This window comes from Saccostrea echinata, unplaced genomic scaffold (assembly GCF_033153115.1).
Source record: "Saccostrea echinata isolate AGI-Se365-2 ecotype Australia unplaced genomic scaffold, CSIRO_AGI_Sech_v1 ptg000020l, whole genome shotgun sequence".
NCBI lineage: Eukaryota > Metazoa > Mollusca > Bivalvia > Ostreida > Ostreidae > Saccostrea > Saccostrea echinata.
Window position 1 is genome coordinate 7,086,136 of NW_026889769.1, and position 27,328 is coordinate 7,113,463.

At 33.3% G+C, this 27,328-nt stretch overlaps 1 protein-coding gene across 1 annotated transcript; it reads right to left on the minus strand.

Annotated features, from left to right (window-relative positions):
- Positions 1–456: 456 nt before the first annotated feature.
- On the minus strand, positions 457–18,908 carry LOC133190004 (phosphatidylinositol 4-kinase beta-like). The gene is made up of 14 exons (XM_061325479.1): positions 18,323–18,908; positions 17,566–17,683; positions 17,048–17,182; positions 16,771–16,892; positions 9,780–9,946; positions 8,812–8,902; positions 8,374–8,513; positions 8,002–8,229; positions 7,572–7,724; positions 7,238–7,420; positions 6,676–6,941; positions 5,664–5,799; positions 5,232–5,352; positions 457–3,078 (listed from the first exon to the last, which is right to left on the minus strand). The coding sequence occupies exons 1-14, from the start codon at positions 18,816–18,818 to the stop codon at positions 2,894–2,896; spliced, it is 2,541 nt and encodes an 846-aa protein (XP_061181463.1). The 5' UTR covers positions 18,819–18,908; the 3' UTR covers positions 457–2,893.
- Between the last annotated feature and the right edge of the window lie 8,420 nt (positions 18,909–27,328).

The window sequence follows — 27,328 nt, forward strand, 5'->3', positions numbered from 1 at the left end:
ATATATGGTGTATCTGAGCTAAAATATAAAAATATGAGATTGAATGTAGATGAACGATATTTATTATTTACATTCAAATGAAAATTTTCACCGATTTTGAACTTGAATTACCCCCACGTTTCTATAGTTAAATTGACTTGAAACTGTATCTGATATTTGAATGAAGACTTGGTAAATAAATCAGTTATTGTTTTAAATTTCTAATATCTATGAAACGCAATTGATTTAAATTGTGTAATTCACAGGAAAGTTCTAACTTTATGTAAAGAAATAAAACAAATAGGAAGATATTTTTAATTTTAGTTAGTCAAAACTTATCAAAAATATGCCATATATGACTTTAAATTTCCTCTATACACACCCCCTGTAAAATTCTCTGAATTATGTTTATTAATAAATTATTGGCTTCTTTGTAGATCTTTGTCTTTCCGGTATAGATATATAAGTAACACCAACTTTCTTCTATTCATGTTTTAATTAATCTTTGTGACATTTCAGAAAATGAAGCAACTTTGTTCAGTGCAATGGGTTAGTGATTTTGCAAATGTACAGTAGTTTTATAAAAAATGAGATATAAGTATTTATGCAGTCATCAAAAGGTCTGAATACATGTACATTGTACATCCAAGAACTATACAGTTTTTAAATTTCTAGAAATCCTTTAAGCAAAATTTGGAATTTGAAAAAAAAAAAAGAAATATAATGATTTCCTAAAAACAAATTATCCATATTTATAAAAAAAAATTTAATTTACATGTATATTTACCTCTGACAAATACAATTTAAAGATATTATATTAAGCTCTTCATACATTAAAAATGTGACTGGTGTAGGAAGTACAAGAATTGTGTGAAGACCTGAACAGTTAAGAAGCAGATTGTCAGGGTAACCAAGCTGCAATGGAACACAACAACACATAGTGATCATTATAAATATTATATGTAATACAGTAGTTTTAAAAAAAAAATACTCATTTCTTGTATACAGATTCATTCCATAATGACTTAATGAACTGACTAGGAAATATATAATATATAAGTATTTTGGTGGAAAACAAGAAATGTTTTTAAAACACAATAACCCCTTAGTGGTACATTTTTATTTGACCTTTGGTGAGTAAGAATAACCTTGAATGGCCTTGACCTCAAAGAGACCTTCATCTTTACCAATTATAAAATGCCTATCTTGTGTACTGTAAATCAAAAGTTTTGGCCAGGGTTTAAAAGTTGTGGGCAGACAAATGGACAAGTATATGTATGTGTTATGTATGATCTTCAAAATAAGGAGTATAAAAATGAATAATTACAAGTAGATACACATATTCTGTACACAAATTGCATTGATTATCAGTATTTTATTACAGGAATAAGTGAATCCAATGGCTCAATATACACTGTATGCACTAAGAAAAATGTTTCATCATTAAAGAGCAAATAACATATGTAGCATTGTATCATTTCTGCAAAGTACAGTACATAAAATTATAAATCATAAATCTTTTTTTAAAAATGCCCATCGTTACAAAAACATCATACACAGATACAAGATGGACAAAAATTTGTTAAGTTTCACACACACAACCTACAAAAGCAGGTAAAAATTGCATTGAAATTAGCTCTCACATTACAATGTGAATTTACATGTATTTCAATATTGCAAGAACAGTTGTATGTGATTAGTATTTCTTGAATACAAATGCAAAAATTATGCCTTAGGTAAGATGAACAAGCTCAATATCATCAAACTGGATAACCCACCACATAATTTGTTCACGGATGCATTGCAAATCTAAAAAAAAAAATTTAAAAAACAACCAGTTCAAATGTGACACTAAATTTATGAAGACCTTAATTCAGCAGGACTTTTTACATGTTACATGTATGTGTTATATGCTGAACGTTTGATTTTCATAAGACGAAAACTTTAATATGTTGTACATAATCTCTAATTTATCTTGATGAACTGTGCTTGGTTAACATAAGAGGGATTATCTCTCAGGAAAAACTACTGATCGACATTCAAACTTAATAACATCAAATTATTTTACTTTATTAATAAATATTTAGTTACATGTACAAAGTATGGCACATTAACTGGTTAAAATTCTATATAAAACTATATTAATTTATCTGTTTAAATATCTATATCAATGTTACTTGATTTTTATATAAACATTGTAAAGGCAGGAATTTAAAAATGAAGTCTTAACATTCTTTTTCTTGTCAATCCAAAATGTACTAATATTATTAATTTTCCATTTAGCACTGACTACCATATGAAATGTAACTAAAAATGTTTTATCACAAAGTAGGTGGCTGCATACATTGTACCACTTTGATAAACAGCAAGTGCTTTAAAATACCACGCATAAAACATGCAAGTATCTCATTTTAAGTGCAAAACAAAATAATTCAGCTCTCTTAAGATATGCACCATCATAAATAATATACATATTTTACATATACTTTACAGTAAAATCTCAATTAAGTTAGCTTAGGGCAAAACAATAAACATTGTCATACATTTACATGAAAGATATTACAATCATTGCAGACTAAAAAGTTATTTTAAAAGTTAATATTTGCACACTCTCATATAATTTTATCTGAGCTTATTCTCATTCAAACTTCCATATTTTTTATAACTTTCTTGAAAATTATTATAAAGACCTCGTTATGTTTATCTTATAGAAATACATTCCTTTGAGGTAGCCATTGCACATTACATTACAGGTATGAGATTATTGTGAACAAATTTGGCAACTTTCTGTGCAATAATACATGCATGTGACTAGTCCTGGAAAATTTCTCAATGTCCAAATTCTCTCTGTTCAGTCTCTACCAACATTCTTCACATTTCTTCAGTTTTCCTACAATCTTCTGTCTCTTTAAACTCACAGAATGCCGTTAGTGAAGTACTGGAATTTGTCATATAGAGATGTGGTTAGCGAGTTCAGACTTGACTCAACGAGTTGGTCCACATACAGCTGTAACTGTTCTTCGGTCAGATTTAGATGAAATCGTTCCTTCAACTGGCGTATTGTATTTACACCATTCCCAAAACATGGCAGTCCTGAACCTGCAATACATGTAAACAATAAACTATTTTTTAATGTTTAATTTTTTTTCTACATTGCACTTTGTTCTGAAAGCAACAACAACAGGTAGAAATTGTTATGTGTATGTTTATACTGGGATTCATATTAATAAACCTTATATATGGTCCTCTGCAACTTTTTTGACAATTTATGATCATCATAAGATAAAAAGTTGTCACAGACAATGAAAGTCAACAGCAATGTTAATTGGTGCAATTCACAGGAATGAGTACAAATACAATTTATATGAGTTTCACATAAAGAATCAAGTTGTAGATTATTAATAGCGATTCTCTGTAACCACTTAAACTTCTTTGCCACGCATGGTCACCGATTTTGATGAAACTTTGCCCACTATTACAACTTGACACCAGAAACATATATCAAATAAAATATCGTTGCTATGTGTCTTGGTTGCCATGGTAACAGCCAGAAAAGTTGAAAATATTGAGATTTTCAGCTATTTTGAATCTTTATTAAGCCTTAATAAAGACTAAGAAAAACAAACAAACCATTCTCACAAAAACATGACACCTTGTTGCCACTTATACTATAAAGAAACTATTTAAAATTTATATCTAAGTAAGTGGTAACCATGGGTACATTTGGAATACATTTTAGATGCTGAAAAATGCTGAAAAACGCTCAATATTCACAAATGATAGATGTTACATGATCAAACTCAATCAACAACTTCAGAAAAACAATAAAAAATACCTGACCTTAAGTAATTAGGTATTGGCAATATTATTCTAAAAATAACTTTCATGGTTGCCATGGTAACACAGTGTTACCATGCAAAATCTGTTGCTATGATTGGGTTAATGCTACTATCTTGAGGAAAAACAATAAAATTCATGACTGGCACATATACATCCTTAGGACCTTGCAACACCAACAACATAAGAAAAATTCAGATTAATTGTTTTTCTGCAGTGTAACCATGGAAACAACGTAGTAATTGTTTAAAGTGATATATATTTGCTGCTTTCTGAATTTACTTACCTTTTAATCAAGAAACATATAATTTGACTAACCTTGAATAGTACTTATCTGGTAGAACTAAAGTTGAATATCATATATTGATAAAGTTTGTTGAAAAATACAACACTGTTGCTATGGTTACCAAGAAGTGAAAATGTTCGATTTTGTTAATTTTGTATCAATATTAAACCCTATGTGCCAGCTTTTTGCATCCAGTTAGAGATTGGGTGGTAGTCAAAATTGAAAGTCAGGTTAGTTATTCATAAATATCAATCATAAAAGTTTTGGGAATCTACATACAAGGGTACGTATCCAAGGAAACATAATATTTTTCACATTTTTAAGCATATTTTTTCGGCTAATTTCCATAGCAACGCTCTATTTAAAGAATTAAATTTGAAATTTTTGAAATGTGAAAATTAGGGTCACACCAACGCCTTTAAAAATTGATCATCAGTTATATAGAAATATGTTTTTTAAAAAGATAGGATAAGATTGAAACACTAAGAGAACAAATTCAAAATCCCTTCGTGGTATTAAAACCATGGCAACCATTGCCAACCCATAAGAAATATCATATTTCGTCCTTGGCATATGTTTCAAGGATCTTTTGTCTATTATTTGCTTGCTTTTCAACCTATAATTGTTTTTATTCTGATGTGTATGACTTTTTAAAATTAAATGAACAAAATTATTACTTTTGAATACTTTGTTTCCATAGTAACGTATATAATGGTTGGTTTACCAAACATGTTTATCAAATATTTAAGACACCAGACCTTCAATTTTCAGAAACAGTCATTACCACTTGTTTGCTTTGCCGCAAACGTTAATTGTGGGACTCTGAACATGTTGAAAAATGCCATTTTTCAAACTTTAGGACGTGTTGCTATGGAAACCATGACACGTAGCAACCAATTTTTGCCTGATTTGAGTTTAAGGTATCAAAGACTTTTAACATAGGGAGTTTGGAGAAATTCTGAGACTATGCGTGCCACAGCTCCTATATAAAAGTTCAAGTCATTACAGAGAATGGCTCTTAATACAAATGTACTTCAAAAAAATAGCAGATGCTCAGCATTTTATCCCCGGGAAAGAAATTGTTTGGATACTATTTATTATTTAAAACTCTGTCTTGTCCTGTTGTTACCTGTTTGCATTATTTCCACTATGGGGATGATTTTGTCCATGTGCTTCCTTGATGCTACCAATCCTTGTAAAATTAAAATCTTAAAATATTCAAACATATCGCTCTCCAGTCCTCCCATAACCTGAAATAAAACAAACATTGGTTATCAAATTCCGTTTCAAAATTTAAATTCAAATTGATAGCAATGTTTTATACATTTTCATACATCATGTGCATTATCATTGGTCTGTAGCATACAGAAATACCCCAGGTACATGTTTCTTAATCATAAGAGCAATAATTTTATTGATCAATGAATGAAAGTTAAACTAGGATGGAGAAAGTTTGTCAAAATCTTCTTCAAACATAAAAATGTAATACTGCACAAAATTTTCCTCTTTTCAATAATTTAATTCAACATATATGTGAGAATTTCTATATGGTTGTTGATACCTCTGCAAACTCATGTGTGAGTTTAAACGGTGAGTTTTCAAATCCTAGATTTTTGCCTGGTGATGTTGACAAGATGAATCCAAAGTCAATGTGAATAATATGTCCATCATTATCTAGGAGAATGTTCCCATTGTGCCTGTAAAGAAAAGTTTATCACTTAATTATCTCCCATCTGCTTCAGATATTGTAATGAGGCCCAGGGGCCATAATGCTCATCAATAATCCTTCTCTTCTGACAAATAAGTATGCACAAACAGATAAAGGAATCTTCTTATGCTAAATAGATGAAATTCCACTATATTAACAAGATTGAGGCTCAACTCAAATTATGAAAATTGAAAAGGTCAATATATTTCTGTATAAAGATTTTATTTCCAATTTTAGCCTCCTTACTTATCAACATCACTAATTTCCTGAGATTTTCTCTGTCTATTCTCATGTAACACTTTGACCCCATTTTTGCCCAACCACTCCAATCTGAACAAGTATTTATCAACATTATTGATTTACAAATTATGACATTGTTGTTCGTTAGGAGAAGCTTTTTATAGATTCCCCCATTTATGTATATCCCAATTTAAAACTTGTCTCCTATTCTATCCCCACCATAGCCCTATTGGCCATTTTTGAACAAAGTAATTATCGCAACATAGAAATTCTTGTATATTAAAATGACTGCTCTTTATGACAGTATCATTAATTCCACAGTTTTAGAGTAAATAAAGACTCCAAAAACAAATCTTCAGATTCTCTTTGAAAAAGTAATGATATAATGTTGAAAATACAGTTGAACTTCTGTATCTTGAACATCATTATCTTGAATGCCATGGATATCTTCAAGTCATTTAAAAATCCGAACCACTTTTTCGCTCTGAAGTTTACCCTCAATATCTTGAACCCTTGGTTATCTCAAAGTTTTTCCAAGGTCCCATTGCATTTGAGATAATAATAAGTTTTGGCTGTACATCTAAAATGTAACCCCTGAAAAGTAACCCCTGATAATTATTCTCACCTGTCTTTGACCTGCATCAGGTAACAAACCAGACAATAACCAGCACAGCTCTGTACAAAATTCCTCTGGGCTGTCAAAAACCCTTCACTGTTCACGGCTCCAAATTCCTGAATGAAGTACTCCTTGAGTGACTTCTTGCTGTGTTTCTTGATCTGGTGGATGGAGACTGTGTTATCCACCGGTTGGATCATTCCACTCATGTTGGATATGACTAGGATGTGGTATGGCTCTATCCATAATGGCACATGTTCTAGATCCCAAATGTTCTGCAATAATAACAGATGATCTCCCTCTTCATACACCTACATATTACTGTGAAACTTTTTCTAGATCTGAAAGCTTCTTCTTTTAGAATTTACAACAAAATAAATTCACAGCCTCTCTTTTTAAAAGTTTATATGGTAAGTCTTGCTATATTGTGAATTCAAAGTTTATTTCATAGTAAGTACCAAGAAAAGAATCGTTCTTCTAAATTTGACCTTAATACATTAAGTCCTGAATATAAAATACTTATACTGGCACACATTCTTCTGAAACAATAACCATTATAATAAGTCTGTACCTTTAGAACCTTAAGGACTTGATACACCAGTAGTTCCTGTCTGAGGTCATCCCCACATTTAATGATGACGGATAACAGCTTCCAGTTCGGTAATTGTCCATATGGGGAGGACTCCCGAATCCTCTTTACTTTTTCCTCCCAAGGCTCTTTAAGGGCAGCTGCCGAGGGATCTTCTGGGTCACGCTGCAATTCATCAAGACAGTTTTTCATTTTTACCATAAAAATAAGTCTTTAATATGATCTTTTTTTTCTCATCTTCTCCTAAATGGCATTTTTAAAGGTATTTGTGACTTTTTCTCTTCCTTGTTTTTACAGGTTGCTATGAAAGTTTTACCTCAAATTTGCTTTTCGGGGCTGTGAAATGCTCTGATAGTCTTTTCCTAATGTCTCCTGCTGCGATGTAAACCGGGTCCTTGCTATCAGCACTAGTGGTACTCTCCACAGAAAACTGCGATAACGTATCTACTGATCTCGTCTTTACAGCAAACTGTGTGCAACAATCAATGCATAAGAATTAAAATTGTAACTCGGACATTTTTTTTCATATCACTGTTTTACATCTGAATTCAGTCATTTTTCATTTTCATTAATTTTGCAAATTTTCTTAAATGATCGAGTCATTTACAAAGATACCTTTAATTTATTCATTAGCAATTTTGCACAAAGGAGATGAAAACATCAATTTCAATATTTTCATCAATTAAATTCCTTATGTACAGTTTATAAGATACTTGAGTCCCTGCAAAAATTTTCTAAACTCTGACCTGTAATATTTCATCATCTTCTTGTGACCAGCATTCAGCGTCATCAAACTCAGACCCTCCATAAATGCTGAACTCGGGGTGGGGGGATCCATTATTTCTGCTGTAACAAGTGGTGAGGTCCTCCTCGGACTTGGTAAAACGTAGCGTGTTCTCCAGTCGTTTACCAGGTATGTGACTAGAATAGACATTCTCTACCTCCAAAACCTCCACATAGAGTAAATATGGTGCCTAAAAAATACATAAACAAAGGATAAAACAAATACATCTTTTTAGTTGAATTTTTTCCCACCACAGGTATAAAGGATGTTATTTGTGATGACTAAGCAAACAGATAAACAGGCAAGAAATTGTAGAACAGATTAGATTTCTTACCTTTTCTTTAGAATTAAGGACAATGGCTTGTGTATGAGGAATTCTCACAATATGATGGTGGTTGCTTGTGTTAAAAGGGAGCCAGACTCTGGCAGGCAAATTCAGATTCAACATAGCTAGTTCTGCTATTAATCTCGACGCTGCAAATAATACATAAATATAACTAATTTCTTGGAAGTGTTGCTGATCACTTCTCTGGGACAATAAACAATCACTGTACCAATCAGAATAATGCTATTCTAAAGGATTCAGACGTAATGGTTACTGATGGTCTTTTTTCATGGGGAAGATCAATCTACACAGATATGTTACACAATAAGCCATCAGCATCCATAAATTTCTATCATGTTAAATTCACACTTAACATATAGCTTTTTTGAAATTATCATTGAATGCTAAGCATTAACAGCAACTTCTACTTGTTTACAACAGACATACTTCTGAGTTCTTTAGTGGGCAGGTGTTGCAGCCGAGTTCCAATATTCATTAGTGCATTGACAAATTCTAACTCAGGCTTTAACCTAGGAGCCTATAAATTAAAGGGAAAAAAGTCAAGGATAAGTTTAACATGTCTTAATACTTGTAAATAAAAAATATCACAACAATGACCAAATCTAAATTACAGTATCATGCATGCTTAAAAGCATTATCATGATCCTATGCATGCTTAAAAGCATTATCATGACCCTCACCCACCCTCACCCCCTAACATTGAAGTTTGGCCTTCGGGTACAAACGCTGATATTTTTAACTAAGAAACAGTCATATTTTCCCCACAAAAATGTCTTTGAGATTTACATACTTTAGGAATGACTCTAATTCTTGGCCAAATTACTCGAGTATAACCTGGTTTGGGTCAGTTTACGCTTTATAATCTGCGAAGCGGATTATAAAACAGTGTAAACTGACCCAAACCAGGTTATACTCGAATAATTTGGCTAAGAATTAGAGTCATTCCTTATAATTTAATTTTAAAATCATTAAATAACTATGGGTGTAAATTTTCGTTGCTTTTTCATAGTTCAAATTTGCCGCTCAATAATACAACCATAATAATGGAAGCAACGGAAGTGATGAGAAGCAAGGGGAGATAAAAACTGATACACAGGCCTAGCAGCCTTGTTGTTTATTTACGTGTGGTAAGATCGAATTATTGTTTGAAGTCAAAGGTACATTTATTAAATATGGAATTTTCCATGAATCCCGAGGACTGGAAATGAGAGGATTGTATGGATACAGATGTTTCAGCTGGTTGTCAGGGGGGGGGTGTCCCCATACCAAACCAGGTTATACAGAAATGATTTGTGTTCCTTTTTGGATATTAACCAATCAGAGGCTAGAATACAAACAAAATTAAATTATATGTATATAATACCGATTTTCAGTTTAACATGTTTATGACTTACACCACAATGGCAGACTGTTTCCTTTCCTGTGAGATCATTGACAATGCCCTCTGAGGACTGCACACAAATACAGCCGCTATCAAAAGCTCGTCCTGAGGACAAATCTCCTGTACTAGACTTTTGGAGGTTCCCTGTAGTCTGACTGTGGGTCAGTTTTGAGTAAATACCTAGGTGGCAAAGATTTTTGCACATAAGTGTCCTTGTTAAATCTATATTTAAAGGATATTAAGGATAGATATTTAAAACTTTAAAGTGCCTTAAGAAAAACTAGCAATATGTCCATAGGACATGAATGTCCCTATGAATGTCCCAACTAGGGTTTATTAGTAAATGCAACATAAAAAGAAATGTACCTGCTTCTTTGTTAAGATAAGGGTAAATGAGGAATAGTGAGGTCAAGGTCACAGGGCAGGTTAAGGTCAAAAAATTATTAAACAGTTGAATAGCTTTCACCAATTTGTATTAGTGTATGAAGTTTGATGAAAATATCTTGATTAGTTTCTTAAAAATTGAGTTTTAAACACAAGAAATAGTAAAATCAAAGGTTATAGAGAAGGTCAATGTTAAAAAAAAAATCTGGGCACAATTGATAAGTTCTTACCAATATGTATCAGTGCTTGTGTTTAGATAAAAATATCTTGAACAGTTTCTTTGAAACATAATGCATAAAAAAAGAAAATTAAGGTCAAGATCATACATTTTGGACAAAGCTGAATTATAATTGACTGTTCTTACCAGTATGTATTGGTATATGTGTTAAGATAAAAATGTCTTGAGTAGATTCTTTGAAACAAAGAAAAAAATGCAGAATAACATAGTCAACGCCATAGTATAGGTCAAAATAAACAAGAGGCCCAAGGGCCTTAACGGTCACCTGAGTATAATGCAACAATTTCGAAGTTAAGCCCTAAAGCAAGAGAAGTAGGAAGATCAGGATCAACAAAATAATTAGTCTAGTATTCAGTATCAACTCATGAATTAAGTTCTAATCTGTCCCCCACTTAACACCATCACCATGCAGACTATTGACAAACTATTAGTGCTTCTGTACTATTTTTAAACCCATATTAAGACCTCTAGCATTGACCTCTCTTATGGTCTTTGAAGAACTTTTAATAAGATAAGTTATTTTTGTCTCATTTTTATTTATCTATTACTTACAGGTCTACCTGATTATTAAAACTAAGAAAGTACTTTTTTAATTATACGATAAACATTCTTGCATAACTATCTCATTCTATTAACCTTTCAAATACATTATTTACAGTGGTTAATTATCAAAGGTGAATGGAAAAGGGGAATAAATTCTCTCTGTAGAATACAAATTAATAGAGCCCTGCCCAGGACCAGAATGCTTAGACGAATGGTCCAGATGTTTAAAAATCTGGTAGAAATACACTTACTCATATCATTTAAACTTTTCCTCAGTTTGCTTCCGATATACCCAGAAGCAGAGAAGAATTTCACAGGTACAATGCATTTTCACTACAGATTCAACAAAGCCTTACCCTAACATCAGAACCCAAGACCAAGGGTCAAGAAATTTACAAATTTGGAAGAGTTACCCTCATCATCATAACTATGGACTTCAAAGAATTAACACTTCTCCACTATATTATCAAAAGCCCCCCCCCCCCCTCGTTATGCCAGAACCCCTGACCCTAGGACCACAAGATTTAAAAATTCTGTTCAAAGCTCCCATTTTCATCATAGCTAAGCAATTTATTTATCAGCTCAACACTAAGGAGCAGACAGGATTAATTAATGATTAATTAATAGAATTAATGCTTTTTCACTATATAATCAATAGAGCCCCCCCCCCCCTCAAGAACCCCAAAAACTGAGGCCATATATTTAAAAATTTTGGAAGAGGCATCCTTGTCTATCATAATCATGTAATCATGCACTTAGTTTGTTTAAATAATCTCCAGTAGCAGAGAATAAGATTTTCAAAGAATCAATGCATTTTCACTATATAATAAATAGAGCCCCACCCTAACACCAGAGCCCCTGACCCTGGGGCCATGAAATTCACAATTTTTGAAAAGGCATCCTTATGCATCATAACCATGCACTTAGATTGTTTAAATAGTCTCCAGTAGCAGAGAAGAAGATTTTCAAAGAATCAATGCATTTTCACTATATAATCAATAGAGCCCCGCTCTAACACCAGAACCCCTGACCCTGGGGCCATGAATTTCATAATTTTGGAAGAGGCACTCTTTCTCATCATAACTATGTACTTAGTAACTTTATTTAATACCCAGGAGCAGAGAAGAAGATTTTCAAAGAATTAAAGCATTTTCACTATATAATCAATAGAGCCCCACCCTAACACCAGAACCCCTGACCCAGGGGCCATGGCTTTCACAATTCTGGAAGAGGCCCACCTCATCATAACTATGTACTTAGTTTATCACCTTAATGCCCAGGAGCAGAGGAGAAGATTTTCAAAGAAATAATGCATTTTCACTATATAGTTGATAGAGCCCCGCCCTAACACCAGAACCCCTGACTCTGGGGCCATGAATTTCACAATTTTGGAAAAGGTACTCTTGCTCATTATAACTATGTACTTAGTTACTTTATTAAATATCCAGAAGCAGAGAAGAAGATCTTCAATGAATTAATGCATTTTCACTATATAATCAATAGAGCCCCACCCTAACACCAGAACCCCTGACCCTGGGGCCATGAATTTCACAGTTTTGAAAAGGCACTTTTGCTCATCATACCTATGTACTTAGTTCCATTATTTAATACCCAGGAGCAGAGAAGAAGATTTTCAAAGAATTAATGCATTTTAACTATATAATCTATAGAGCCCCACCCTAACACCAGAACCCCTGACACTGGGGCCATGAATTTCACAATTTTGGAAGAGGCACTCTTGCTCATCATAACTATGTACTTAGTTCTTTTATTTAATACCCAGGAGCAGAGAAGAAGATTTTCAAAGAATTAATGCATTTTCACTATATAATCTATAGAGCCCCACCCTAACACCAGAACCCCTGACCCTGGGGCCATGAATTTCAAAATTTTGGAAGAGGCACTCTTGCTCATCATAACTGTGTACTTAGTTCCTTTATTTAATACCCAGGAGCAGAGAAGAAGATTTTCAAAGAATTAATGGATTTTCACTATATAATCAATAGAGCCCCGCCCTAACACCAGAACCCCTGACCCTGGGGCCATGAATTTCACAATTTTGGAAGAGGCACTCTTGCTCATCATAACTATGTACTTAGTAACTTTATTTAATACCCAGGAGCAGAGAAGAAGATTTTCAAAGAAATAATGCACTTTCACTATATGATCTATATAGCCCCACCCTGGGGCTAGAACCCCTGACCCTGGGGCCATGAATTTCACAATTTTGGTAGAGGGCTCAATGCTTATTACAATGATGCCATAAGTTTGACTGCTTGATGTCCAGGAGTAAAGAAGAAGATTTTTAAAGATTGCATTATTTTTGGTGGTTTTAGCCCCACCCCTCAGGCCCCTGGGGGGCAGGGACCATGAAATTCACAATTTTTGTTCCCCTTCACCTATAGATGCTATAAACCAAATTTGGTTGAAATTGGAATTGAAATTGAAATTGGTTGAGCGGTTCTAGAGAAGAAGTTAAAAATGTTCAAAAGTTAACGCACGACGGACGAAAACAGATAGCAATAGCAATAGGTCACCTGAGTGACCAAATGTATCAGTATAAGTGTTTAGATAAAAAATTGAAGTTTCTTTGAAACTGAACTAAATTCAAAATAAAATAGTTATTTAAAATTCATAGGGAAGGTCAAGGTCAGAAAATTTTAATGTAGTTGAAAATCTCTCACCAGTATATATTATATCAGCATATGAAGCTTGATAAGTTTATTTGAATTTGAGCTAACAGCCTAACACAAATTTAAGAATAGTAAGGTCAAGGTCATATAGAAGGTCAAGGTAAAAAAAAATCTGAATGCAGTTGATTAGCTCTTACTTATATGCATCAGAATACGAAGTCTGGAACAGTGTCTTTGAAACTGAGCTAAACACAAAATTACGAAAAGTGAGGTCAAGGTCAACAGGAAGGTAAAGGTCAAAGTTTTTGATGTAGTTGAATAGCTCTCACTAATATGTATTAGCATATGAAGTTTGATAAAAATATCATGAATAGTTTCTTTGAAATTGAGCTAAAAGGCAAATTAAAGAAAAGTGAGGTCAAAGGGAAGGTCAAAAGAACTTGATGCATTTAAATAGCTCTAACAAATACGTATCAGCAAATAATATCTTGAATAGTTTCTTTGAAAAATGTGTCAGACAGACTGAAGGATGGGAAGATGGAAGGGTGGAAAGACTGGAAAGACAGGATGGACGACAGATAAGAAAAACACTATATGCCCTGGCCATATTCATGGCGGGGCAAAAAAATGCTTCCAATATTTCTTCTTCTTTTTTTTTTTTTTTTTATACACTGAAAATGCTGTGCTAGGATAAAATACAACTGATCTTTTTAAAATCATACATTTATATAATTGAGGGAGTAAACCAACCATTAGATGGTATCTATTACAGAAATATTACATAAACATAATACCACTATTTTCACATCATTTTTTTAATAGTTTAATTTTAAGCTTATTTTTTCATAAAAATGAACAAGAAACAGTTATAGCCCTTCAGTCTGCTTCAAGCAGTGCTTGTATTGGTAGTCTGGACATTTTGATTTGCACAAAAATACATGGGTGTCTACTTTAAAGACGTACAACACACTGGGGGAGATAACTCTTGCGATTTCAATAAAACGTTTAACATAATGTTAAATTTGACGTTAATTACGAAGCGTCAAAATGACGAGCGATACAATCCCGATGTAATTAATGTAAAAAGAAAAAATAGAATAGAAGTTTTTTATTGTGGTTTCTTTAGGAATACCAAATCCTATCCTTGATCATTTGCGCAATTGCAATAAATCTCCCCCCCCCCCCCCTCATAAAAAAAGAAAAAAAGGACAGGTTCCCTAAACTTCTTTAATTTAAATTCAGTTAATTAATTCTTTAATATTGTATTTATGATATACACTAAGGCATTTTTTTTTATCTAAAAATGTTAATGGTACTCTACATTGCTTTTCCCCGTTACAATCGGCCGCATATCATTGAGAATAAATATTACCGGTATGTTTAAATATTATCATATTACGAAAATAACATTTTCTTTCTTTTCTTTTCTTTGAAAAAAAAATGAAAAAGAGTAACCGTTTTCAGAAGGTCACCGATCAAAGAGAAACAACTCCAAAAATGTGGAGGTGTATGTCTTTCCTCTCCTTAGCTGAGTTATTCCTCCTGTTTTCCGAAGGATTATGAGTTTTTCCCTCACAAATACACAGATACATTAAAGATTTTACAGTGTGTTGCAAGGAACACAAGAACTGAAAGCCAAAGTTTATACAAATTAAAGTAAGTATCAACAGTTTAAAATTATTTACTGAAATTAATACAACGGTTGCATCCCACTGAGAAAATCTTTTACTGTAAACAGTATCAGTTCGCATTTCCTCGAATAAAAACAAAACGATTGATACCAATGTAGATGATACCATTGTAGATGATTAACATGAATAATTTTAATACTGATAAATAATTTACAGTTTGGTACGATTGACGTTAACATGGACGAATACATCATTTCCATTCATTGAAACAACAGGAGGATACAATATCCAGGGGGGGGGGGGGGGGGGGAGGGGGGGCACCCCTCTCGTTTGAAAACAGAAATAATTTAAAACCTAAATGTACATATATTCCATTTTCATCACAAGAGAGTTGTACATACACCACCGTTGATTCACTTAAAAAATAATATTCAATGCAAGTAGGTCATATAAAGATTTGAAACTGCACCTGTGTGCATGAACTCCAAACCGGACACGTGGTCATAAAATCCTTAGAAAATATAAATACAAAAAAAAATAGTATTTAAAATAACAAAAAATATTAGTAGTCAATATCTAATCTGTATACACGAATGAAGGACATTACTTTAGAAGTTCAATATATTTATCATGCAGACGTAACCGATGTTTGTTTTTTCAAGCTCGAATGTCCTGTATTGCAGAGAAGAATGGAGGGGGGGGGGGGGGGGGGGAGGTCTTAAAATTGCAGAAATTGCTTATTCATCTTCATTTAAATGCAGATGTAAAGTTTTATATTTGTGATAAATATAATGTACATTACATTTTTTAAGTAAAATATACTTTCCAGCTAGGAATTTTTATTTGTATTTGTAGAATCATAGCATTGTTTTCGTCCCAAGTCTGAAAGACGCTGTGAGACATGTAACTTACGGAGAGAGGGGGAGGGTAGATTTTCCGCTATAAATTCAAAACGCGTCGTTTAAAAAATTTTCAAAAAATTATCAAGAACATTTTGATCATCAGTTACAAGAAGTAATAATTTTTTTCAAAATTAAACGACAGATTTTTTCATAAAAAAATATTTCATTTGAAAATCACGCATTTTTCAATGCAAAAATGAACCATAGTTTTTCAGTTTAAATTCTTCAAAATCGTTTTTCTCGAAGTGTACCTCTACAAATTCACTTTGTTTGTGTGTTTGATAGTTAAACGAACGATTCAGCAAATTTTGACAGCTAGGCTAACCTTAAAAATTTTAAAATAAAGGATTTTATAGTTAGTTTGTTGAATTTTTTTTGTACTCGTGATCAGCCAAAGGGGGGTAACTTTAGGAACTTCCTGTCCAAATTCGGCTCGAACGATTTTGACCAAAATGTACATACACATAGTAGATATGGTCATGTGTAAGATATACAAAAATAGCGAAAATTAAACGACAGGAAATTTTTGGGGTAGGTGTGTTGTACGTCCTTAAATTCTCTATGAAGTGGGTATTTATAGACATTACATGCTACCCAAGCCAGTCAGATTTTTTTCAACAAATATAATATGAGTTTATCGATATCTTTCCTCCAGTAGTAAACTATGCGATACCTGTTGCATCTGACTTGGATCTGCTATGCGTTTTCTTTGATGGTGTGGTGGCAGTAAATGGGTGGAGGGCAGATGGCATGGTGGGACTTGGCAGATTACCAACTTTCTTATCCACTTTTGGTCTATGAAAATAACAAATTTTTTCCGCACATCAAAACCTTATGCTGAAAGAAAATCTAAAACTAGGACAAACAGAAATCATTTCTTAACCTCTGATGGAAGGAAACCCTTATGGGAAAACAATGAAATTTAGACAATACTACATGGAGAAGTGTACCTTAATTCTTCATTTAGAATCATATTCTTCAATTTGATTCCTTGTGAGTTTTTCCAGTTTGGCTTTAATACATCTGCAGAATAGGCACTAAGAATCCAGGCAGTATGAAGAGAAAATTCTACACTCTGGCGACACCTGTAATTAAATTCACATATTTTGTTACCCAATCTTCTACTAATTCCTTAATTGGCATATTATTGCTTATATCATTCAGTCTGTCCACGTGAACAGATGTTACAGTCTTCAAGATTAAATAAAACTAAAATAGCATACAGTTGATAAAAATGTCAATTTTAAAAAAGATTCAACTTTTTTTACAAAGTAAGAACAAATCAGATTTACTCAATTATCATTATTGTATTTAAATCATCATGTTGTCTAAATATGTGAACAACCTCACTAGTTATAAATTTATACTTCTACATGTACTACCAATAATAGGCCAATTTAGTCTAAGAATATTGCAGTACAGTTGATAATAGGTACTTTACATATCTATATTTAATAAGGGCCTTCACCTATAAACGATGTAAGGGTGAATGGCCTCGGCTACATCATGCATGTGAATGTACATATTTAGCAGCTGGGGCAAGTAAAAGTCCACCTCATCTTCAGGGAAACTGAACAACCTATTTCCTAAAATGTGAAAGAAAAAAAAATCAAGAATGACCCTCTCCTAAGAGAGATAACTCTGACACTGTTAGATAATTCAGCATGTCCACCATGTTTTCATCTTTAACAATGAATTTAACAATGCCCTTATATAAATAATACATACAGTCAAACCTTGTTATCTCGAACTCAATGGGACCAAGAAATAACTTTGTGATATCAGAGGGTTCGAGATATTTAGGGTAATATACTCAAAGTGTTTAGGACTTCCATATCACTTTGACATCCATGGTATTCAAGACATTGATGTTCGAGATACCAATGTTCAGATGTATGCATAAATTTGCTTGAATTCAATTTATTAGAGAATCATCATCATAGATTATTTCCAATTTAACAAACAGTAGGTTGGTCTCCCTTCATTGTTCTGAACCATTCACTTTACAATAGATTGCAAGAGTAATGTTTGAAGATTTCAAAAGGGAACCCAAACTTACTGAGTTAGTCTGTGAATATTGGAAAATATTAATTTGAATCATTTTACAATAAATACCTATGGTAATCTTGTTAAAAAATAATTATCAAAGATGGAAATAAATAAGCACATTTATCTGAAATCTACAAAATAACAATTCATAAAAAAAAGAATTAAAAATCACAAACCTAAGTATGTTTGAACACCTGGTTCCTTTGAGTTAAACAGATATGAGATGGCTATGGACATATCAAACATTTTGGACTCAAACAATCGCAGTAACCAAGATTGTTTTCCAGCATTGGAGTTTGTTTTATTTTTAGGCAGAGGGGGTTTTCCCAACACTTCACCTTTCACTTTCTCCTTTTTCTCTTCCTCTGACACAGTACTAAGTCCATTGCTTTCCACTTTTAATGCTGCAATTTTATCAGATAAATCAGCACCATCTTCAGCATGGCCATTTCTGAAACGACAGCTAATTTCCTCCAACTTTTCTCCATGTCCATTTGCAGTTTGATCCAAGAGACACTCTTTGGGAGTTTCTTGCTCGTTCCCATTTTGGTCTTTTTTGCAGTCTTCAGACAAGAATTTATTTGTTGTATGGTCAACAGCTGATGCAGACAAGCTGCGCTCAAAGTGAGCAGCATTAAGAGATGATTCGGTGGACATGGTGGTCAGTAACATTCCATTTCATTTTTGGGTTAGTGTAACATCACAAGGTCTGACTGCAGTCTTTGGGATCATGGTTTAACATTAAATGGACACTGATATTCAAATCATGCCTGCTGCATCTGTTGAATATATTGCATATTTAACATGTTTAATGTACGTCAATAACATAAACAAATTCAAGCAAAAATCTTTTTGTATGGAGTGGGGACAGTTAAAACAAAAATAATGTTTTCAAGCCTTTAGAAACGTTTTTGTTTTTTGGGGGTTTTTTTCAAAATGGAGGAGGGGGTGCAATCTCTGCAGAAATTTGACAAGCAAAAAAAAATGCTAATTCAGAGAATTGGTGTCTTCCATTTAAGAAAAAAGAAGAGGATGGAAGAACTAGACAAATTTTTCAGATGGAGGAAGAACAAGAGGCCCATGGGCCACATCGCTCACCTGAGCACATTGGCTAGGCAAAAGCACAAATCAGTCAATTAAACAAATGGCTTTGTTGTACTTGAGAAGATTTTTTTAAAAAATTTCCCATATATTCCTTTGTAAAAATTTGATCCCCCATTGTGGCTCTTCCCTATCCCAGCAGTCATCATTTGAACAAACTTGAATCTACACTACCTGAGGATGCTTCCATATCAATCTGACTAAACATAGCTTTTCTGTTCTTGAGAAGAAATTTTTTTTCTATATATTCTTATGTAAAACTTTCGATCCCCCAATGGGCCCCACCCTACCCCCAGGGTCATCATTTGAACAAACTTGAATCTACACTACCTGCGGATGCTTCCATATCAAAATGACTAATCATGGCTTTGCAGTTCTTCAGAAGAAGATATTTTCCTATATATTTCTATTTAAGACTTTGATCCTCCATTGTGGCCCCACCCTATCCCCGGGGGTCATGATTTGAACAAAATAGAATCTACACTACCTGAGGATGCTTCCACATAAATATGACCAATCAGGGCTTTGCTGTTCTTGAGAAGAAGATTTTTAAAATTTTTCCTATATATTTCTATGTAAAACTTTGATCCTCCATTGTGCCCCACCCTATCCCCAGGGGTCATGATTTGACTAAACTTGAATCTACACTACCTGAGGATGCTTCCACATAAATATGACCAATCAGGGCTTTGCTGTTCTTGAGAAGAAGATTTATAAAGATTTTTCCTTCATATTTCTATGTAAAACTTTGATCCTCCATTGTGGCCCCACCCTACCCCCGGGGGTCATGATTTGAACAAACTTGAATCTACACTACTTGAGGATGCTTCCATTAAAATGTGACTCATCATGGCTTTGCTGTTCTTGAGAAGAAGATTTTTAAAGATTTTTCTATATATTTCTATGTAAAACTTTGATCCTTCATTGTGGCCCTGCCCTACCCCTTGGGGTCATGATTTGAACAAACTTGAATCTTCACTATCTGAGGATGCTTCCATATAAATATAACTCATCATGGCTTTGCTGTTCTTGAGAAGAAGATTTTTAAAGATTTTTCCTATATATTTCTACGTAAAACTTTGATCCTCCATTGTGGCCCCATCCTACCCCCGGGGGTCATGATTTGAACAAACTTGAATCTACACTATCTGAGGATGTTTCCACATGAGTTTCATCTTTCCTGGCCCTGTGGTTCTTGAGAAGAAGATTTTTAAAAGATGCTATTAATTTTTCACTAATTCTTAATTATCTCCCCTTGAAAGAGGGTGTGGCCCTTCATTTGAACAAACTTGAATCCTCTTCACCCAAGGATGCTTTGTGGCAAGTTTGGTTGAAATTGGCCCAGTGGTTCTGGAGAAGAAGTCGAAAATGTAAAAAGTTGACAGACAGACAGACAGACGGACTACAGACAAATGTGATCAGAAAAGCTTACTTGAGCTTTCAGCTCAGGTGAGCTAGAAAAGGTCAACCTTGATCTTTTAGATTTTGGCCTTAAAGTCAATAGTTGTGATATATATATGATTTCATTGCAAAAGCTCAGACTTTTTAAGATATCATCCAGAAACGAAAGTGTAACACATGGACAGAATGTATGAATTTATGACCTTGAACTTTGACCTTTTGACCTCAATATCAATAGTGGTCTTCCTAAGTCCACAGGGAGTTGTGATATAAAACTTCATTGCAAAAGCTCAAAGGCTTTTTGAGATATTGTCTGGAAACAATATTGTCGGGGGAGGGGGGGAGCATCTAAATGAAAATTTACAAATCAAACTACAGCAAAACTCTCAGAAAAAGTGTCCTGTGCACCACAAGCCTGATATTTATTATTTTTTAATTTCTATAAAAACAAACTGAACCATCCATCCCAATAGTGATGAAACATAATTGAACACTGTATACATAAGAAAGTGATTTTTTTTTAATTTTTATAAACACTATGTGATCCATGGGCATTAGAGAATACTGCCTGGGTAAGTAATCATGCAGTAATTACTTTCAAGATGTAAAATCAGAGACATCTAAAACTTTTATACTGGAAATGTTTTAACTTCTACTTTTAGATTAAAACTTAAATTAAAATTAAATTATAACTTGATTAAAACTTTTTTATCTCCATAATTATGATCTGGCTTTAACAAAAGGTTCCATTTTCAATTTGCACTCTGAACAGCAGTTTTAAACACTGTACATATGCCATTTTCAAGCCCCATGAAACTGTATATTCAGTAGGGTGAGTTAACCATGCATCGGACACATACCTTGCTTCGGACAACTTTAAGCAGTAAACTTTCATTGAACCTTAGTCTCCCCGTGTTTTTACTTGTTTCTGTATTAAAGGTGAAAAATTAAACTTTTTAATGATGCCGATTTTTATTTCCATGTTGTGATAAAAATACCACAAGAATGGCCTTGAAATTACGTCATATTTTGCATCATCAAAGGGGAGTAACCAGAATTTTACGATTTTGCAATTTTTAGAGTTGTCGTTCTTTTAAATAGACTTCAACGGAACGGGTCGGACCTCGGTAAAATTTGTCAACGATTGATAATTTTACAGAAATTTTTCAAAAATTTTACCTCAGTGTTTGTATAATATTTTTTAGAGTTGTTTTTAACTAGTATGTTTATTTCACCGTACATCGGACACAAATTAACCATGCATCGGACACTTTCCGATGCATGGGTGATCACTTCCATTTTCATGTAAAACCCAAATGACAGCTGTTTTTTACGGAAATAGAAAACAGAAACTCTAAATTTTCAGTGAAAATACAAATTATCGATATATGACGACTAGAAGTGGTCTCAATTCATTTCTTTAAACTAGATGATAATAACCCACGAGACAAAGGCGTGAGTTGCCATATTACTAGCATTGTAAAGCCTGTCTAAGGCGATGTGATGCAACTAAAATCTCTTCACATTTGTGAATCGAAATAGTCATTTAAATTTAATTAAAAGGTTAATTTTTAAGTAAAAGATAAAAATGTTTCGATTTCACTAATTTTAAAGCACCGAGATCAAAGTATAATATTTTTCTGGTTTAAATATCGTGTGTCCGATGCATGGTGCACATTGTCCGATCCATGGTGAATTCTGGCTTATTTCGAAAAAATCGGTTTTTAATGATATTTTCTTAGTAAATAGGACACGATTGTGTCAAAAATTTATATTTTAACCACATACTACATGTTAAGTTCCATTTTGATAATATTCGGTCGGTAGCGATATCGCTAGAACTTGCTGAAGTGCGAGGGTGTCCGATGCATGGTGAATTCACCCTACTACTCAACATCTATGATATAACCAATACAGAACATTTTATCCAATTATAACTCCACTTCATCTGATTCAGTCTTGCATTATAACTGAACATGAAAATCATGCATTTTTTTTTCAATGACATTAGCATGAAAAGTGCATATGGCGTATTCACATTAGCTCAATACCTGCACTAATCTATCCATCTGCCCCCCCCCCCCCCACTCTCTACCATCGGCTCATACATTCACCTCTGTCGTTGGCTCGCGTACATCACAGTGATAAGCACGAGAAATAGTGCGTTTCTTTTAATTCATTTTAATTAAATTCTGAGCTATTGATAGTCCTTAAAGATAGATATTTACTAAATAGATCTAAAACTATTAGTTTAATTTGAAATAATCCTAGAAATATTATGTTTTTATGTTATGTCAAAAATCTTGATGCAAGCCCATTGCAGAGGTGTCTGAGAGAGGAACGAACGACAACTCTGCATAGGAGATCCCCCCCCCCCCCCGTACATCTAAAATGTGAAATCCTTCCTACATGTCCTAAGAAATACAAACCTATCAAAAGTCAACCACAGATATATTTGATCCAGAAATAAAGAAAAATCTTTGTAGTTTGATATTTAAAAACATAACAAAAATATTTAGAGATACAAATACCAATTTTTGAACAGAGATGACACAGATTAGCACTGTACAATCATGGGGCTGTGGTGTTTTACGGTTTCCCCAACACCCAGTGTCTCAAATAATGAAAAGATGTGCACGTTTTACCGGGGTTTTAGTGTATTCTGATTCAGTATTAATTAAGTGTATTAAAAATTGATCCTTCAACTATACAAATAATATCACATTTGTGACAAAGTGATGAATTTATGAAAATAAAGAAATTTTTGTTACCAGATGATCACGGTCGCCATTATTGCTTTCGAGTCTCTTTGGACTTATTAATACAGCCACGTGACGCCCGAGTAATTCGAGAAGAAAAGGTGCGGATCCAAATCTAGATCTAAATCCCCGCAGTGGTTTTGAGCAGATTTTTGTTTAAACCTTTATTTTTAAAATCCTGCATCATATTTTAGTTCTTCTATTAAGTTTGGATTCTATAATGCAAATTAAACTATATTCAATTAAGAACCCACGATTAAATTCCATACAAAAACCATTAATTCAGGAACTATATTTTGTGGCGGAAGTTTTTTTTAGAAGAAAATGATCACTGTTTAGATTGGATTCCTATTTTTTCCATGCAGGATGCACAGAGAGTTATTTTGTGCACTGAAATGTTTTATGCTGGTCCTGAAATATTTATTAAATTAAACTTTATGAATTTCATCATCATATAAATAGCAATTATATTCTGATAGTCCAGGGGAAAAAGGACCAAGTTTAACTTAAAATTAAACATTTTTTAGTAATATTTAAAACTTCACATCATAGACTCCCACTTTTAATTTTTATGTCCCCGTAATCGAAGATTCGGGCGTATATAGTTTTTGCCCTGTCCCTCCGTCTGTCTGTCTGTCCGCAAAAACTTTAACCTTGCCCATAACTTTTGATTGGTTGGAGCTATGGCTTTCATATTTCACGTGTATTCCTTGTGACAAGACCTTCTGACCTCTTGACCTTAACCTTGGAGTTTGACCCACTGTTGCCAAAAAAAAAAAAAAAAAAACGACTTTTACCTTGGCCATAACTTTTGAACAGTTGGTGCTAGCTCTCTCCTATTTCACAAGTGTTTATTCATCGTGACAAGAGCTTTCCATGAGTGTAAATATTTTTTGGCCTTGACCTTAGCATTTGACACACTTTAAAAAAAAACTTTTAACCTTGGACATAACTTTTGAACAATTAGTACTAGGGCTTTCAAATTTCACAGGTATATTCCTATTTGTGACAAGACTTTCCTTTGGATACCAACAATTTTGAACTTCTGATCTTGACAATGGAGTTTGACCTCCTTAAAAAACTTTAACCTTGGCCATAACTTTTGAACAGTTGGTGCTAGGGCTTTTATATTTTGCATGTGTATTTTTTATGACAAGGTTTTCCCCTGCATATAATTAATTTTGACCCTTTGAGCTTGGCCTTGGAGTTTGACACACTTTTAGAAAACATTAACCTTGACTATAACTTGAATGGTTGGTGCTTGGGATTTCATATTTACCAACTATATCCAATGACAGAAGTCCTTTCTTTGGGTAACAACATTTTTGATCTCTTGACCTTTACTTTGGAGTTTGATTTGCATTTGAGAAACTTTAACCTTTACCATAAGCTGCCATACGGGGACATCAGTGTTTCACAAACACATCTTGTTTTTTCTGAATTTACATGATAACTTTGATCATTCTGCTTAAATTCAGCAAAATTTTAAGACTTTAAAATATTTTCTTTGCTTGTAAAATATTTAATGCCAGAAAAATGACATTTTGTGAGTGCAGAAAGATCAAATAATTCATTATGCATAATAATTTGAAACTTTTTCTTTGCGATAATTTTTAATGGGTCTATTCAAAATAGAATAAGAGTATATTTGGTCCAATGATTTATTTGGATAAAAAATATTAAAGGAAATACTTCAAAGAAGTGATTTATGTTTAAGACACAATTTCAGATTAAAAAGGTCACTTGAAATGTACCGTTGCACCAAAAGAAGTGTATTGACCCCCATTTTTGTTCCCCACTTTCGTGAGAGAAGGGAACATTAGATCTCATTCGTCTGCCAGTCTCTCTGTCTCTCGGTCAGTCTTTCCGACTGTCAGTCTGTCCGTCTGTCAGTCCGCATGTCAGTCAGTCTGTCTGTCACAAAAACTTTAACCTTGGTCATAACTTTTGAATGAGAGAGATAGGGCTTTCATATTTCACATGTACATTACCTGTGACAAGACCTTTCCAAATATACTATGATTTTTGACCCCGTAACCTTGTTCTTGAAGATTGACCTACTTTTCAGTAAATTTAACACTACTTTAAACTGGTCATAACTTTTGAATGAGAAAAATGGGGCTTTCATATTACACATGTATATTACCTTTGACAAGACCTTTCCAAATATACTATGATTTTTGACCCTGTGACCTTGACCTTGAAGTTTGGCCTACTTTGCAAAAAATTTATCTTTGCTTATAACTTTTGATTGAGAAAAGATGGGGCTTTCGTATTTGACATGTGCATTACCTGTGACAAGACCTTTTCAAATATACTATGATTTTTGACACATTGACCTTGAGGTTTATCCTACTTTTCAAAAAAATATAAACATTACTTTAAATTGGTCATGAAATGTGAATGAGGAAAGACAGGGCTTTCATATTATGTATTTACATTACCTGTGACAAGACCTTTAATTTCTAAATATACTATGGTTTTTACCCCTTGATCTTGACCTTGAAGTTTGACCTACTTTTCGAAAATGTTATAACTTTTGATTGATAAAAGATAGGACTTTCATATTTTACACGTGCATTACCTGTGACAAGTGAAGATTTTCTGAGCATGCTATGATTTTGACCCCTTGACCTTCATGTTTGACCTTATTTAAAAAAATAACTTTGGTGATTACTTTAGAATGATATAAGATAAGGCGTTAATATTGACAAGTCCATTACCTGTCTCAAAATGCTTCCGAATGTGCTATGTGATATTTGACTCTGTGACCTTGACCTTCAAGTCTGACCTAATTTTCAAACATTTTATTAGTGTTGCTAATTTTTGAAGGAGCGAAGATAGGGCAATCATATTTGAAACGTGCATTACCTGTGACAAACATTTCCAAAACTTTGATTTTTTTAACCCCATGACCTTGAATTTTGACCTAATTTTCACAAATTTTAACATTGCTGATAACTTTTGATTGAGAGAAGATATGGTATTTACATTTGACAAGTGCATTACCTGTTTCGAGACCTTTCCGATTGTATACTCTGGTTTTTGATATATATATATATATTTTTTTTACATGTGCATTATAGGACCTATCGGATTGTAAATATGATATTTTACCTCATGACCTTGATCTTGAAGATTGATGTAGTTTTGAGAAGCTATAATCTTTGCCATAACTGTTATTAATTCAATAATTTATTTCTTTTTTTTTTAATGATGCACAGACAAAATAGGACACACAAACAAGACGGTTACGATAAGCCATAAATAATGGCATCCCATCCACTGAGACACAGAAAGCGGGGGACCACAATTCTTTCAGTTTGCTTGTTTCTTTTGATTTTTAAGTAGTAGACGTGTAGAACGCGGGGGTCGGATCCCCTCCCCCACTTTTTGTTGCTGTAAGGTCGAGCAGTGGCAAATTCCAGGATTTGGACAGGTAATTAGGTTTTTTTTTTGTTTTTTTTTTTTTCATTTTTTTTTTTTTTTCTTGTCAGCCAGACTTTTTGGGAAATCCCCTCTCCCTTTACTTTTGAAAACGTTGCTACGGGCCTGAATAAGCTTCGTTTGTAGATATACATGTAGATGCTAAAATATACTTGACAAAAATTCTGAAGACTTTCGATAGCAGGGTCCAACCTCCTTAAGTTCAAGTTCATTTATTCACTCAAAACCATCTAAATATATGGTACACAAGGACAATATTAAATATTTACAGCATATAAATTCAGGTCAGAGGTACAAGCATAATAATGGTACATTTATATACTTATTCAAAAATGAAAGTTGGGGACAAAAAAGATACCTATAATACAAATAATAATGTGGTATAAATGAGGAAAAAAATCACGGAGGACAGACTATAAATCGTATATTCTTTATATAAACATACAGAGTTTTTTCAACGTCTTAACATTTTGT

Bases quoted from the DNA above. Each gene is read 5' to 3' on its own strand.
- LOC133190004 (XM_061325479.1), bottom strand. From the start codon at position 18,818: ATGTTACTGACCACCATGTCCACCGAATCATCTCTTAATGCTGCTCAC. The intron at 5,800-6,675 runs GTGAGAATAATT...TTTTCTTTACAG, and splicing joins CTGATGCAGGTCAAAGACAG to GCACAATGGGAACATTCTCC. The intron at 5,353-5,663 runs GTATCAACAACC...GTTTTATTTCAG, and splicing joins TCACACATGAGTTTGCAGAG to GTTATGGGAGGACTGGAGAG.